This window comes from Tasmannia lanceolata, unplaced genomic scaffold, assembly GCF_043159265.1.
Source record: "Tasmannia lanceolata isolate RefF3 unplaced genomic scaffold, GAP_Taslan_0.1 ptg000005l, whole genome shotgun sequence".
NCBI lineage: Eukaryota > Viridiplantae > Streptophyta > Magnoliopsida > Canellales > Winteraceae > Tasmannia > Tasmannia lanceolata.
The window spans coordinates 13,250,994-13,268,460 of NW_027518682.1; the positions used below are offsets into that span (position 1 = coordinate 13,250,994).

At 38.6% G+C, this 17,467-nt stretch overlaps 1 protein-coding gene and 1 pseudogene across 5 annotated transcripts; both read left to right on the forward strand.

Annotated features, from left to right (window-relative positions):
* Nucleotides 1-3,162: 3,162 nt before the first annotated feature.
* On the forward strand, nucleotides 3,163-12,777 carry TAF12 (TBP-associated factor 12). Of its 5 annotated transcripts, XM_077379698.1 has the most exons (9): nucleotides 3,163-3,719; nucleotides 5,840-6,004; nucleotides 7,560-8,099; nucleotides 8,489-8,563; nucleotides 11,099-11,177; nucleotides 11,284-11,348; nucleotides 11,534-11,569; nucleotides 12,092-12,250; nucleotides 12,550-12,777. In XM_077379698.1, the coding sequence occupies exons 1-8, from the start codon at nucleotides 3,261-3,263 to the stop codon at nucleotides 12,206-12,208; spliced, it is 1,536 nt and encodes a 511-aa protein (XP_077235813.1). In that variant the 5' UTR covers nucleotides 3,163-3,260; the 3' UTR covers nucleotides 12,209-12,250; nucleotides 12,550-12,777. The 5 variants fall into 5 exon arrangements, 3 of the variants coding, with proteins under 3 accessions (XP_077235813.1, XP_077235812.1, XP_077235814.1); XR_013250666.1 differs by lacking the exon at nucleotides 12,550-12,777 and having other exon boundaries at nucleotides 11,449-11,569; nucleotides 12,092-12,204; XR_013250667.1 differs by lacking the exon at nucleotides 12,550-12,777 and having other exon boundaries at nucleotides 11,439-11,569; nucleotides 12,092-12,119.
* Nucleotides 6,315-6,433, forward strand: LOC143878044 (5S ribosomal RNA; annotated as a pseudogene).
* Nucleotides 12,778-17,467: the final 4,690 nt, after the last annotated feature.

Below are 17,467 nucleotides of genomic sequence, written 5' to 3' on the forward strand. Positions count from 1 at the left end.
ATCTATAGGAGTGTTGACACGTGTGGATATGGGTGTCATGTGTCAGCAATAAATTCAGTGTCGTTGTCGGCTAAATCATAGAAATAGAGTTTCCATGGCTCACTTGCTTTGCAGATAATCGATAACCTGCTCAACAATCTCCAAAAGCCCCTCATAGCCATTCAAATTTATGTTTTCAAAGAGAGCTTGGAGTCTGTATCTCACGAGGCTGGCCTTGAGAGGCTCCAAAAACATTTCCGGGGACACAGTGTATTCTAGAATACCAATCAAGCCCAATCTTTCACAATGTTTTAACAACGCCCAAATCAACTCCATAGCAGTTCGTCTCAGGTGTGTACAGATCCACTCTGTACTCTGCCAACACGCGGAAATTGTTTAGTTCCCTCAAGTTGATAAATCTTGACATGAAAGAAAATGGATAGAAATTGGATGTTTCACATGGTATAAGAGCTATTGCCTCATGTTCAAAGCCCAACAACTCCATGATATTAAAAATTTACGTGTATAGTCTATCCAAAAGAGCGGCTAATCCAAAAGAGTTGCCATGTGGGACACGTGACCCAAATAAAGTGGGGAGGTGGGAGAGGGAGTGTTGAAGTATGAATGATCAAATAACACCAACTCTAACGCTTAAGCTGTTGGAGTAATTGGTTGTTTTTACAAGTGCAACAAAGAGTACCTGTACTGTAAGTTTTGTACAACTATAATTGAACAGCATTTGAAGAAAAAATGCAGAACCTAGGGGGGCTATGCTTTATGGTTATTGACTCTGCTCCAAAGGTGCGGATAAGAGTCTTGAAATCTGACACCAGTGCTGTGTCGGATTCAGCAGACCTATGAAAAAGAACTTGCAGTGATACATTCAAATCAATTTTAAACTTTAATTGTTTTTGTTGGACGGTGATGCATATTCAATAGACCTGGCAAAAAGTGACCCGGACCCGCGGGGTCAGCCCGGCCCACCCGTAAATTACGGGTCCGGGTCACCAATCCGTGACCCGTTTGAAATTGACCCGCGGGTCCACCCGGCCGGGCGAGGTGGAGCCGTGGGCGCCCGTAGAGAAGTGCAAGGTTTTATTTTGGCACTTTTTTTCCGTAATTGTTATAACTTTAACTTTTTCTATGTATTTTTTTCCTGTCATTGTCATAACTTTGAATTTTTCCATATATTTTTTCCGTAATTGTCATATTTTAAAACATTCTTTCGGTTTTTTCCCCTTAATTTTTCTACTTTGGTCCCATTTTTCCCGTAATTTCTCATTTAAAACTCAGTACCCCATGATTATTATTTATTGCTAGCCACCTTTTTCACACATCGTACTTCTGCTAATCTTTGCAGTTTGCACCACGCGACAATTAGACAAATATCTCAAACAGTCAACATAAAAGGTTGGCGAAGGTGGCTAGCAAATCCCTACACAAATAAAAAAATTCTTAAAAAATATGTCAAAAAATCCGAGTGACCCGCGGGTCCGAGTCCAAGCTTAGTGACCCGTAGAATTTTGCAGGTCATTTTGACCCAGCCCGTTTGACCCGGACCAGTACGGGCCAGGTCAAAACCGGCCCGGCCCGCCCGTTTGCCAGGTCTAATATTCAACATTCTCTTTTTTGGTGTGGGCCCTACTTTGATAACTTAAGATTTAAGTGGGATGTTTTCCTCTATTTCAAACATTTTTGGGTGAGGGCATGTATGAGGGGTTTTGAAAAGAAAAAGTGGTTGAGAGAGAGAGAGAGAGAGAGAGAGAGAGAGAGGCTTTAGAGGAGAAAATGTAGGGTAATGTAAAGAAAATGTATGGTAAGAAGAGTGGTTTTTACTTTTCACTAGGGCCTCTAGGAGGGGCTTTTGTGGTGAAGCAAAAGCAAGTGTCTCCTTCTCGGTTAATCAAGGTTCTTTTACTCAAAGATGAGAAGAAAAGTTTAGAGTAAAACGAGGGGTTTTTTCTTGGGGCACTTGGGGTGCTTTTGTGGTGACGCAAAAGCAAAGTTTTTCTTGAAGACAAAGAAGAGAAGAGAATTAGGACAAGAAAGGGAGGTTTCTCTTGGTGCTCTTGGAAACCTTTTGTGGTGAAGCAAAAGCAAAGCTTTTCTTCTTCTACTCAAGGTCTGATCTTCTTTTATACTTCTTCTCTATTAATTTTTTCTTTGCAAGCCAACCATTGTATTGGAGGGTTTTCAAAGGGATTTTTTCCCATACTCAGTAAAGAGAAGAGAGGGTTGCTCTGAAGTTGCATAGAAGGTTAGAGGGAAGGGTTTAATCAGTGTTTTTTACCGGTGTGAGGTAACATTGTACTATTTGTGTGTTTCCTTATCCGTGGATTAGCCTATTGTTGTGAACTACATATATTCTTGTCTTCTTATCGTTGTTTGTTTTGCTTCCCTTTGGTGCTGATGGTTTATTGGTATATATATGGTGCGTATGGTTTATTGAATCTTTCCGTGTGTTCACCAGTAGTGGATTGACCGGTGTTATTGGCGGTGGGTTTCGGCCCACTACAGTTTAACATAATGATATGATTATAACAAGTAATGTATCAAATTTTTTGATGGCAGAGTCAATAATATATAATATTTTATTTCCATATAAAAAACTTACTATGAAGATGGATAAAGCTCAAAACAAAAGGTATTAGATCGATTTACCATTGGCCATTAGACAACCTTTCAGCGGATTTTACTCCGATGGCGTACTGACCGGGCGGAGAGATCGTGATTTGTGTTTGTTGTGTGCAATGGCAGGTGACAGATTTATTTGGCGGGTCATTTGTTTGGAAAATTAACCCTTAACGAAGGTATTTTTGTCATTTACCATTGCAGTTTTATTTTCAGGAGAAATTATATGATGAGGGGCCGTGTAAACCCTTGATTTTTAAAAAGTATGGTACGGCCCACTCCATACAATGATCCAAACCGTCCGTTTGTTGGACCACTATATAAATAGGCTGTGCTTGCAGTGCCTCTTTAGATCGGAGGGTTAGGATCATCCTATGGAAATTATTTTTAGGGCACAGCCTATTTACGTTGTGGCCGAACAAATGGACGGTTTGGATCATCATATGGAGTGGGCCATACCCTACTTTTTAAAAATCAAGGGTTCGCACGGCACGCCCATCATATAATTTCTCTATTTTTAGAAGTGTTTTCATCCTTTGTTTTCATTTCCAAACTCTTGAAAAAAAAATAAAAAAATGGAGAAACCTTTCCTCTCTATAAATAAGCGTGAAAGCAACAAGGAGTCACAGCTTTGCTTCTCTTCCCCTTAAATGGATTCCACAGAAACAACACCACAACCAGCAGAATCTATTCAAACACCAACACCTCCTCCTTCTTCTTCAAACCCTGAAATCCCAACTTCATCCTCTCCTTCCCCAAACCCTAACCCTAACCCTAATCAAAACCCACAACCCACAATTCCTCTTCAACACCACACTTTCCAACAGTCCCAACAGAAACCTCCTCTGATCAGGAACAGACCACAACCCCCTTACCCCCATTTCTCACATCTCGCTTCATTGCCTTCTTCTTCTTCTTCTTCTCCTTCTTCATCTGCTTCGTCGAGAGGTGGGGTTGCGCTTGGAGTCCCAGCTCATCATGGAAGGCCTCAACAGCAGCCTGGGTCTTTCTCTAATTTTGGGTCCTCATCTTTCAATCAACAATTTAGTGGGTTGGCTCGGAGTTCTGTCAACATGCCTGATCAGATTTCCAATTCCAATACTACCCAGGTGTGATTTTCTTCTTTTGTTTCTGTTTTTTTGTCTGTGGGCATGGTTTTGGGCTTGGGTTTATACTATTTTCTTTAAATCACCGTCTCATTATTCATCAACAGTTATACACATTCTGATCCGCATCGCTGATTTTGAATTAGGGTAGGAATTTGGATTTTGGGTTTTGTTGTTGAGTTGGTAGAAATTCCAATGTGTTATAATGTGATTTTCTTCTTTTCTTTGTATTTTCTATATGGGCATGGTTTTGGGCTTGGGTTTATACTTTATACTATATTTCTTGGAATTACTGTCTCATTATTCATCAACAGTCGCATCACTGATTTTTGAATACGGGTAAAAATTGTGATTTTGGGTTTTGTTGCTGAGTTGTTATAATGTGGTTATATTCAATAAATATGGTCGGAACTTAAAGATTTTGGAATTTGGGGTCTGGACTGGATTGCTTGTAGTTAAAAATAACATTGGAATGTAGTTCATTTAAAAAAAAAAAACATTGGAATGTAGTAATCTTCTCTGGGTGTACCTGGATTGTGGCTGAATTGTGACCTCATACGATCATGTGGGGTGAGCAACAGCCACTTTGTCACAGCACTTAATTATGGGCTAACGGGTCACATTTTGGCCGAGTATACCAAATATGTGTCACTGATTTTGGATTTGGGGTTTTGTTGTTGGGTTGGTAGAAATTCGAATGTGTTTTGTTGTTGAGTTGCTATAATGTGGTCATATACAATCATATGGCTGGGGGTTAAAGATTTTTGGAATTTGGGGTGTCATTTGCTTGTAGTTAAAAATAATATTGGAAATCAGTAATCTTCTTTGGGTGTGCATGGAATTTGTGATGTGTTTTTTTCGCATTGTTGTTGAGTGGTTAGAAATGTAGCCGCATTGCTATTCAAAAAAGAAAAAAAGAAAGAAATGTAGCCACATTCTATGTATGCGGCTAGGTTAAATACATTTGAGTTTGCGACATGGCTTTCTCTTATTGTGGCGTTTGCTGCAGCATTTTAATGATAGTTTCCAAGGATGTGGGGGTGTTAGGGTTTCTTTTAATGTCTGCATTTGGTGGCTGGAGATATAGAAATTCACAATTTAGAGGATTGCTATTCTTCTGTAAACTTTGGACACACTTAATTTGAAGATTCCCGGACCGTGGGATAATGCATTTTTTTTTTTTTTTTACTTTTTACTTTTTTGATGGTTATATATAGCAGTGACATGAATGCCGGCATGGGGGTTTCTTTTTATGGTAGTTAACGTGGCAACACGCAGTTTGCCATACCGGGCATGTCACGCCCCAACCCCACTGTGTAAATATTGCCCGGTTATGGGTTTTCCCACCTCTCCCGGGTTTTGTTTTCCAGTAGCACTAACCGTGCTCAACCCACTCCGCAGGGCCCGTCCCTTGGAGATGCTGAAAACACGTCTACAAGGAGAAGGAGAGCACATATATAGCCCATGAAGTTTCTCTCACTTTTTGATGTGGGATCTTATAGGGCGTGTCTAGATATGCTTTGGGGGAGAATGGAACAGTATATCCTGGACCCATTGGGATTGTGAACCTTAATAATTAGAGGTGAGAGAAATCCTTAGCGGGCTTTGAATCTTTAAGAATAAACTGTCCGGAACTCCTTGTGTGGTTGGAAACTGCCCACTGTGATATATATGGTTTAGAGATCTACTCTGGGCCCATGGAGATTGGCAGTTACATTCAGACAACATTGAACTCTGTAGGGAAATGTTGATGTTCTTCAAACACATCCCACCGAGTGTCAATGAGGTGTCCGACTCCCTAGCAAGAGAAAGAGTAGATTGGTTTGAGCCCTGAATAGGGGACAATGCCCCATTTGTAAAGTTTCTGTTCTACCTTTCTTACTTCACGGGACATCTTGTCCTCTCCTATGATGCAGTATCTTTTTTTCTGTAATAAATTATCTGTTGATGTTGCTAAAAAAAAGGAAAAAAGATACGGGTTTATGTTGTTTTTGTATTAACCTTCAAGGTGATTGAATATGAGGAGAACAACAAAATCCTTACTGTACACTTAATGTACAGTTAATGTATCCTGTCAATATTTTTTCCCACATCCTTACTGCTCTTATAATTATTATTTTCAGTTAAGACCGCCTGTTCAAGGAATTCAGAATATAGGCATGATGAGTTCTCTTGGTTCTGGCTCTCAGATGCGTCCAAGTGGGGTTCCTGGACATCAGCAGCAGAGGCCTGTTCAGCCACCACTGAGATCACAACCTTCATCAAATAACCAGTCTTTATCTACTCAAGTCAGTAGTTATAAGCTTTATTTTCAGATTTTCTCTTTATTTTTAATATGCCTTCAATCCTTAGCAGCTTCTATCAATTATGACATTCCATTTTTATGCAAAAGCTTCTTTAGGGATCTAATCGTCATCATCTATTTATTATCTTCATGTTCTGTAAAGTATTAATTCACAATTAAAAAATGTTCCATGGGTGATGAATGCACGATGGCTGAAGTGCATCTAATGTTGGTGGCGTTTGCATATTTTAACCTACGTCACATATTTTTCTACTTACTGGTTTCAAGTTTTTAGATTTGATTTTTGAAGGGCAGGGTGAGATCAGACTAGCACCAATGCTCTAGACCCCATCATAAATCCACAGTTAAGCGTGCCTGGGCATGAGTAGTACCATGATGGGTGACCCCCTTGGAAGTCCTTGCGTTGCACCCCTTAAAAGCGTAGTCCCCCACTGAAACTCTGTTTTCTATCAATATCAGTCATCTTTTTATTTTTAAAGGCTTGTCTCCTTCATAAGGATGGAATTGTGCTAACTTATTTTCTTCGTATCCAAACGGATGTCTCCTAAAATTAGATTTTAGTGTGACTTTCCGATAATATAGACTTATAGCTATCCAAACTATAGTTTGATGCTCAAGGTTAAAATCTGATATTATTTTTAAGCTCTCGATAATTGGCCAAAGAGAATTAGTAAAAGTGAAGTTGTGAAAACTCTATGGTGTATTGTCTTGTATAGTAGTATTCTTAGATGAACTCAGTTGTATTTTTAGTCTTGAAGATGATCCTTCTGATCTTACAACAAACATTTTTGGTTCAATATGTCGACAGGATAAAACACAACGTTGTTTAGAAAATTAACATAATCACATGCATCACCACTCAAAAAAATAAAAAATAAAAAAAATAAAAAAATCACATACTTGCGAAGGCATTTGCATTCCCTTTTTACTTTTACTCATTCCTAGGGAGTTGACGTGTATCAACAGCATAAGTAGCCTGGGAGTTTGTCCTATAGGGCTATCATGAGGCATGATTGTTCGTCGTTTGTTAAATATTGGTTATGTTTCTACACCTAATTGCCTGCATCTCTTGATCTCTGATCATTTGCTTTTCATTTTGGTTGTGTCAAGTAACTAAGTGAATACTACTTGATTTCCATCCTAATGACCTTCCCTTCTTCTCATGTAGTAGGTTTGTGAGGGTTTCAATGTTAGTTCTAGTGTGATACTTTATATGTATCAGTTTTTATATGTTTTCTTTGTGTCCTTCCCCTTGGAGGCTTTGTGAATGTGGTAGAGATTCACATTATGTAAATACGTACGAGTTTGTACATGTTTTCTTTGCATTCTTTCTACAAAATTAGGAGTTTTAAGACCACTATTGTTTTGGGGGATTTATGTCTTATGTTACGGTTCTCTTATTTTAACTTGTTATTGGTTTTCTTTTCATGATATTGTGTATACTTAAAAAAAATGTTATTTTACAATTTTCGTGCAACTTCCATTACATGTGTCTGAAAATTTGGTTTGTAATTGCCTTTCTTTTTCATTTTATGCAGAAATTTCAAGGCCATGGTATGTTAAGAGTCCCATCAATGGGTTCTCCTAATTCTCCATCACCTAATACACCACAAGGTTCGCAATCTCATCAGCAGCCATGGATGTCAACCCAAGGGAAACAAATGCACCCATCATCTTTATCATCATCCCCGTCATACAGGCCACAATTGAAATCCCAAAGCTTACAACAAAGATCACATTATACTCAACAATATCCGCACCCCTCGCCAATGACAACTCAGCAGCAACAAATGGCATCTGTCCATCAGCAGCAACAACAACCACAATCATCACAATCACATCAAACGCAAGAAAACTATGGTCAACAGTATCCACCCACAAGGGTTCAACAACCTTTTCCACATCAACCTCAGGCTACACGAACTCCTTTATCGGCTAGTCAGAAGTCTCTCGCACTTGCGGCTGTCCAGCCTGGCATGGTTCAGTCAGGGCCTCTGATCCCAGTGGGTAGTATAGATGTTGCCGAAGGTGGTAATAAGATTCTGAGCAAGAGAAGCATTCAGGAGTTAGTCACCCAGGTAAGCTATGGGTTCGTTACTTATTCTTTTCTACTGAAGGTGCTTCTATGTCCATTTTTATGTCAGCATTTGTTATGCATTTTAGGAACTAGGGTTTTGTAATATTGGTCACTCATACCAGCTTGTCATTGTCATAAGACTCATGATCTTATATGGGCCTCAAATTTCTAATTTAGATCACTTGGCTTCTTGAATGGTTATTTTTTTGTATTTCTTCTAGTCAAGTGATATTTCTGTAATGTAGTGGTGACCTCGTGGAGTTCTGAACTTCTGATTCCCTTGTTCAGGATGGAAGCTTGCTTAATTTCTCCCTTTAAACTTTAAAGAGTTAGCTCCATCCCTTTATTTTTCATATTACAAAGAATTTGTTGATATTACTTTTTGGACAGATCGATCCATCTGAGAGGTTGGATCCTGAAGTTGAAGATGTTCTTGCGGAGATTGCTGATGATTTTGTTGAATCTGTGAGTTTTTCATCCTACAATTAAGGATTATCCTTGTATGAAATTTCAGCTTTTGATTATTTATCGACAATTTCATCACACTGATGATCTTACGAAAAATCCATTTATTTTATTCTCTTATTTTGATAGTACTATTTGCTTTATATATTCTCTTTTTATGATATTTATACCATCTATCCCTTATTTTGAGTTGAGTTCGAGATTTTGAGGGCTTCCGTTGCACTCTTATGTTATTCACTTATTGCCAACCGTTGGTATGCGCCGATTCACTAAATTCAAGTATCCTTTATACAAGATTTTAAATTTTGGTTTCAGTTTTGAGTTCAGTCACCACAGAAACGAAAACTTTTCAGTTTTGGTTGGAAATTTTGGTGGAAATCCTGTAAAATTATAAAAACCTATGAAAAGTTGAAAACATATGCAAATGATATAATTTTAAGATGAAACTTCATGAAATGCTAGAATACACATAAAGACACAAATAGAAACCATCACATAAACAAGACAACCGTCCGTAATGGTTTAACAATATCAAACACCTAGTCACATGTACTATTGCGCATATCTGATAATTCAGTACTTACATTTTACACGTAATTCATATAAATATTTATACATGATACATACACTACATTTCACATGCAATTCATATAAATATAATTATGTAAAATATGTTGGGCCACCAAGAAGCAGAATGTGCATATGATGAGTGTAGCGGAGATGCGAATGCTTAGATGGATGTGTGGTCACACAAGGTTAGATAGAATTAAAAATGAAGACATCCGTAAAAGGTGGGGGTGGCACCAATTGAGGAGAAGATGAGAGAGCACTGCTTAAGATGGTTTGGGTGTATCCAACGTAGGCCTTTGGATGCTCCAGTGAGAAGTGACTCGTGCCAAGTTGATGGAGTAAAAAGAGAGGTAGGGGCAGACCGAAGACAACTTGGGTAGAAACAGTGAGAAAACTATTAGTAGCGGATCACAAATAATTCATTTTCTTTGGCAATTTGCCGGATCCCAAAGGGGCTCAACATCTTTTGCTCATCCAATCTGAATCCACTGGGGTTTTCAAGTCTTGCTGATTTTCCTTGTTCCTCTGACGAACATTTTTTAAAAGGGTTGGAGTAGTATTTGCTGGAGTAGGATCTGATAGAGAGGCCACAACACAAGATATCCCTTAAGTGTTGCAAAACTCCTAAGTCAATCATCAATTTGCCAGAGTTGACTGTCCTGAGTTATGATTGTGTCAACCAAGTATTTGGTCATTGCATCAGCTAAGTATTCAATCTCCTCGCGCCAAATTGACTAGGGTTTGCTTTGGACGCATTTTGACCAGCATCTGCATTTTAATACACTGATCTCCCCCTTAATCTCACAGCTGACATTTGGTGGTTCATAAATGTTAAACTACCAGTTTACTCTAAAAGCTTAAGCTGTTGGAGAAAGGCGTTATTTATCTTTTATACGTTAACACTCCCCCGCACGTGTGGCCCACTTGGCAAACACGTGGCACATGTGGTCCCACTTTGGGCCGACCATCACATATGGATTTTTGCTATCGGGAGGTTTTAACTTGAGATCTTTGGCTCTGATACCATGTTAAGCTACCAGTTTACTCCAAAAGCTTAAGCTGTTGGAGAAAGGCGTTATTTATCTTTTATACTTTAACAATAAAAATGAGGCTCATCGAAGGAAACATGCCCTGAGATTTAGGATCTTGCGTGAAGATAGTAACACCACCACACACAAGAAAGCAAGTAACACGTTTGGGGGAGATTTCTATCTGGTGGAAGAAGGCACATTCTCTTAACAAATACACCCCCATGATCTAAGCAAGGTTTTGAATTTCGGTTTCAGTTTCGGTCACCATGGCAACATAAATGTTTGGGTTTTGGTTGGGAATTTTGTTGAAAATCTAGCAAAATCACGGAAACGTATGGAAACATGCAAACGATATAATTATAAGATGAAACTTCATGAAACCATTTAAAAAAGAAAAAAAATATATGAAACTTTAGGAAATACTAGAATAAGAACAAATACACAAAGAAACCATCACATAAGTATGATAACCATCCTTAATGGTTTAATAATATCGAACATCTAGTAGCATGCCCATGTCTGATAGTTCAGTACATTCCACATTTCACATGTAATTCATATAAATATTTATACATAATACATACACCACATTTCACATGAAATTAATAGAAATATAATTATCTAATACATACTGATCTAGTATGCTGTTAATGCACTTGCAATTTTGGTGTCGGTATTGCTTCTGTGGGAATGGAAACAGAACATTTCGGTTGTTTCATATCGGTATCCGTGGAAATTTAAAGTTGTACCTTTTAGCCATTTCCTCTGTTTTTATTTTTTTTATGCTATATTGGAGTGTTCCTTTAGCCAGTTGGGTCATCTATGTGATTTTTCAATGGTACCCTGTTTCTTTTGTAAATAGTTTTTATATTTATGTACTGCATGTGTATACTATAATCGACATTACATATTCTTATATTCTGTTGTTGAGCAGATAACAACAGTTGCCTGCTCATTGGCCAAGCATCGAAAATCAACTACATTGGAAGCAAAGGACATACTTCTACATTTAGGTCAGCCGCCTTGGAATGATCTCCCTTCTAATTTGTATTAGGTTTGCAACTCATTTTAGCTGGGTTTGCAAAGTATCACTGTTATATATTCTTTCTTTCCATGCAGAGAGAAATTGGAGTGTGACACTTCCCGGCTTCGGTGGAGATGAGATTAAAAACTACAAGAAGCTGGTAAGAATCTCTGTTACCACACCGAATCATTACACTAAAGGAAGTGGGGATTGGGAAGAGAACATTAGTCTACTTATTGAGGGGACGTAGTTTTATGCAGGATACTAGTTGTTCTTTGCTTCGGAATAAAAAGCTTTCTACTCTCTGATTACTTGCCTTGCTTGCTTGCTTTGGGAGACCTGCAGTTGGCTAATGATATTCACAAGGAACGGCTCACAGCGGTATGTCTCTCTTTCTTCATGAATTCGATTATTCCCTTACTGTTTTGGGTCGTATTATATCCCTTGTTTTGATAATGGCACTCCTCCACCATGTTACACTTTTTTAGTTAGCTTTTAAAGGATGTTGCTACTCCCAAAAGCCATTAACAGTCAATAAAAGAAGAGATTAGTTAACAGCCTTTTGGAAGTTGTAACAGCCTTTTAAAGCTAATAAAAAGTGTGTAACATGAAGGGAGAACCGGAGAACCATCCTTATCAAAACAAGGCAGTGCATATACCTCATGCTATTATAAGAGATCCAAATCACCTAAAATTTGAAATGGAAGGTTCAAATACTTCGTAAACTGCCCAGTAATTCTCTTCCATATGCATGTACACACTTGCAGGTACATACAGTCACATTTGTATATAATACAGACACATACAAATACATATGCATAAATACATGTGCGCGCGCACACACATGCTCAAACATAAATGTATATGTATGCTGATGCATTTTTCGCCATTTTTCATTCCTAGATCAAAAAGTCAATTGTAGGGGTTGAGGCCGGAAATACAAAGAGTTCCGGCGGACAAGCTGTCGGAAATGCGAAAGGTCATATGACAAAGGCACCTGTTATCGGCTCTCCCAAATAGCCCGAATGGCGCTGAGGCTAGTAGCTAGTCTTGCTGGTGAAGGTGGGTGCAGTTCTAGCTTTTTCATTACTTTTCAAGGTTCTTTTGGAAATCTTTATGAAAACCTCTAGCTGATATTTCCACCCCCAAGATTGGCCATGCCACCCCCTTTTGTTTGTCGACCGCTATAAAACTGTCACATGCTGATATTCTTTATTACTAATTTTCATCATCCAAATATCCGATCCACTCAGAATGTAACAAGAAAAGATCTACCAAACCCCAAATCAATGCAAAAACACATCTTTCTGTTTTTTGAATGTATAAAGATTTTTGATTTTCACCTTCCAAACTGGTTGCAGAGAAGGGGTGGCATGGCGAATTTGGGGGTTGAAATATCAGCACTATATTTATTTTTTGGGGCTCTTGCCTATCCATAGTTGGGGCCTTGCAGATGGATGGTCGCCCCCACCTGTACTTTTTTATCCCCTACTGAAATGTTTTGTAGAGACACCTTATAATGGTGAAAATTTAAATGTTTTTGCTAACATTTGAATAATTGGTGCATCTCTATCTATGAGTTGACATGAGATGGAATACCCGTTTTGGAAGTGTTTTCCTTGGAAGTACTCCTGAAAATTCAAAATCTTGTAACGGTACTCTCTTTCAAAGTAAAATTCCAAAAATAACCTTCCAGCTCCTTTTGTTTCTCAAAATAACCTTAACTTTTAAAAAATTCCAGTCATATCCCATTTGGGTTTTTACTTGAAAACACAAGGTAGCTTCAAGGAAAAATACAAAAGAATCTCCTGAAAAGAATTAAAAAAATAAAAAAATAAAAAATTAGAAAACGATAAAAAATGTGATTATATTCAAAGCTTCTTGTCGCAATCTTGTGTCGTGAATATGGACTGTTGATCACTTCTGTTCCAATGGCTCACAGTCTTTGTTAAGGAAAATACAATTTTATCCTCAAAATCGCCCACGGCCAACAACCCAAATTAAATGAAGACAGGCTTGAATTTTCAATTTTAGCCTAATTATGCATGGATGAAATTGTAAAATAGGGTTGAATTAGGGTGATGTTAGCTGACATCCACCCTGATTAGCTATAGAAAATCTCAGCCATTGATCAATGACAATTTTTCCTATAGGATTGGTCAATTCCAATGCATAGATTTTCAAAGTAGAACAAAATTTGCACGACTTGATTTTCAATAAAAAAAAAAAATTCTTAGTATGGGCTTGCATCTCTTAGATTACAGGGTTGAATTTTGACTATTGATAAATGAACGAAATCCACATGGAAAATGTTCATTTTGACCTTGAATGATGCCCTCCAATCTTCCCATCTTGTTATATTACCCCTTGAATTGATATTGGCACCTTTTTGTCCCTATTTCTATACATCCATAGTTCTAGTCCAAAGCTTGATGATCATATCCAGCTGGTTAAAGTGAATAGGAGACCTTACAGCCCAAGGGTTGTACTGTTAGTAGTCTTGTTTTTCAAAGTGTCTATTGGTGTAAAATTCATCAGGCTGTATTTTTGCTTGAAAATCAATTTAAAAGGCCCCTCTTTTGCTCTATTTAGTTGATGGTATCCCTAATCAGACCATAGAAGAGAGTCGTGGGCATTTTTTTCTCTGTTCACTTACATTCAATGAGAAAGTGTTTCTTGGTCAGATAGTTAGATTATTCAACAAGGGGAGTTTTTTTAGTTAGGCACGCATAGGCAATATAAACACGTGGGTTTGACTATCTTGACCATTTAGTTGGTGGATGACGTAAGAAGAACCTATGAGAGGAGTCTAAATCTGATAAGCAGAAGTGCAATGACAAGTTGCATGCCCTTTATTCCTTATGAAAATTATGTTGGAGGAAAGTCCGGCCAGTGGTGGAAAATCTTTGGCTGGCCGGACTTTTCTCCAATGTGTTAGATACGTAACCAGCACATCAAAAGCCTCAGGGCTGATGGGTCATGTTAGGCTAAGCCTTTCAAACATGTACCGTACCAGTTTGAGTCTCTCCTGGAGCCATACTTAGGCAACCACATCTGCAGTTCTTAGCTGCCTATGCTATGGCAGATTTTACCGTGATGTTTTATACTTTCCAAGTAGTGAGGTAGTCCTTTTCAAGTGGTACTCTGCACAGGTCTCTTGCTCTGATATCAAATGTTAGGTACCCAGCCAATACGGCAAAGCCCTAGGTGTGATGGAATGCATGAGGCTATTAAGCCCTTTAAATCTGTCAAATACCAAGCTCGGTAATGGGCATCAGCTAGTCCCATACCTAGGAGTAGGCAAGCCCTGCTGCTTAGGGCTTTAAGTGTCAATGGAGGAATGCTTTTTGTAAGGGAAATGATAAATTCGCCCGATTTTTCACTTGGGGTAGACCCTTGTAGTGTAAAAGAGTCGTCATAAATGTACTAGAGTCGGCTGTCCCAAGTACAAGAAAGGGGCGTATATATCACTTCCCTTTATAAAGGAAGTACATAATGAGAAGGGATTTAGAAGTTAGAAACCCTTGGTACAACAAAAGAGGTTGAATCTCTAGGTTGAAAGTGCACTAACTTTCGATGTTAACTTGAATATACCAGCATACTAGCGTTGTGCCCATGCTATGCATGCTTAGTAAATTTTTTGCAGCACTAAAATTGTTTACAGAATTATGATTTTGCTAATCAAAGAATCAATTTTCAAAAGAATGTGAATATGGTTATACTAGTCACTAGTCTACTAGTGGAGCTAAAATGGTGGGCCCAACGAAAAAAAACAATTGGCCCACATTTAGTAATATGTTAATATTAGTGGGGCCCGCATAGAAGAGCTAATGACTAGAAATAATAAACCCGGCATGTATAGTAGCTAATTATCTTCTAGTGGGACAAAGATGGAAGGCCTAACAAAGGAAAACCCGGGGTCCACATATATAGTAATGAGTCAGATTTTAAGCTTATATGGAGGGCTTAGCGGCTAAATCTAATGGGTCCACATGCAAGTAGTGAGTTATATATTAGTGAGGACCACATGGAGCCCTAACGGCAAAAAAAAATAAAAAAAATCAATGGACCCACATTACATTAATCTAAGATTGAGGGTCCAAAGCCCATTTGTAAACAATACTTGTGGACATGTGCATAGTAATCGCTTTTTTTTTTTTCCTGAATGGTGGATATATAGTAATCTCTTATTCAAGTCAACTCAACTCAACTAAGCCTTTTTCCCGAACTAGCTGGAGCCGGCTAATATTGCTTATTTGCTACACAAAATAAAAAATAGGGGCCATTAGATGATCCTAAATCTCTTAAATAAGGACTTTTCATTATCATACCATCCTAAAACTGGGGCCATGAATAAAAGGGCTCAGATCACCTAACGGCCCTGATTTTGGGGCGCAACATTATAAATGATGAGCCCAAAAAAAATAGGGAAATGATATATTCACCCTTTTTTTACTTGGGACACCCCCTCTAGTGTAAGAGAGTAGTCATAAATACACTAGAGGGAGCTGTCCCAAGTAAACGGGGGCAAATGTATCACTTCCAAAAAAATTAGGGAGTGATATTTTCCCCCGGGCAGTGATAAATCGACCCTCCGAAATTAGGGCTGCAACTCGGGTCGGGTCGGATTTTTTTCCGGAAAACCCACGATTCCCAAACCTGGCCCTACCCATGATAAATCTTGGGTCGGGTCGGGTTTTTTCACGTTGACGCAAATTTTTAAGGAAGATTCTTGTTTGGCAAGGCAACTTAACTCATAGAAGTAGAAATTACACTCACAGTACACTTGAATCAAACAATGATGTAATTACACTCACATTACACTTGAATCAAACAATGATGTAATTACACTCACATTACACTTGAATCAAACAATGCTGTAATCAAACAATGTTGTAATTACAATCAAACAATGCTGAATCAAACACTTGAATCAACACAACTCATAGAAGCAGAAATTACACTCACATACAATAACAGTGGGTGCGTGGGTTTTCACTTTTAACTTTTAACTAACAATAGAAAAAAATGTACATACTATAACTTATGTAACTCGGGTCGGGTCGGGTCGGGCCCCTTCAAACCCGGCTCGACCCGAGATTCATGCGGGCTTTTGAATGCTCAACCCGGCTCGACCCGAAACCCATGAAACCTGAACCCAACCCAGGTTATTTTCGGGTCGGGTCGATGCGGGTCGGGTAAAACCCGGCTCGAGTTGCAGCCCTATCCGAAATGATAAATCGACTCCTCATGTGTCTATCTCCCTCCTCTTTCTCTCTCTAACCCAGAGGAGAGAGAGACACACGGGGAGTCGATTTATCACTCCCCTTTCCCCCGTCTGATGGATATCACTTCCAAGACATCCGGCCCGCCCCACCCTACCCTATTCACATCCATTCACGACGATGACATAGGCCACGAATGCTAGTAACGTGGAATACAAGGAAAAAAAAAATATATAATAACACATTATCTATAGAAAAATAAAATAAAATATTAATATCATATGATAAAGAGAATGAATAATTACTCTCCTCCTTATATGATAGTGACAAAGCTATAATGAATAATTAATAATATATTATTAAGCGGAATGATTTAGGTACCATCATATTTTTATAATAGCACTACTCACTTTGTTTTAGACCCTTTTATGGGGCGATGATATTTTCACTCCCCCTCCCGTACGCATTCGTCCTGTCCCTATTGACGTGATTTGACATAAAGTTACCCTTGTATGATGTGAGATTTGATAGTGTGGATGGTCGTGCATACACGTGTAGCCCCAAAAAGTTGGGGCCTAGATTGTTTTTGTGATCCAAACCATTCATTTGTTGGGCCCTGACATACATAAGGGGTGCCCAGAAATTCTTCTCCACAGGGTGATCTTAAAACTCCGATCCATGGATATTTTTATAATGTGCCATCCATTTTAAACCTCCACAAATCGGAGGGTTAGGATTATCCTAAGGAGAAGATTTTCTAGGCACACCCTATTTACGTCAGGGCCTAACAAATGAACGGTCTGTATAACCGGAATAATGTGGGCCCCACTGTATGATATATTGTCTTGTGTGTTGTGAAGGATATGCAAAGTCAATTTAAAAGTAGGGATTTACTAAGGACCATTGCAGAAAAGCATTTCATGTGCCACATCATATTAATTAATTGAATAAGACAAGTTCTGTTAGGAAGTAAGCCTATGTGGGCTGCTCTCTAATGCAACAGCCGGCCCGTGAAATGTCTTCTGGGATGGTGCCTAGCAAATCCCTTATATGT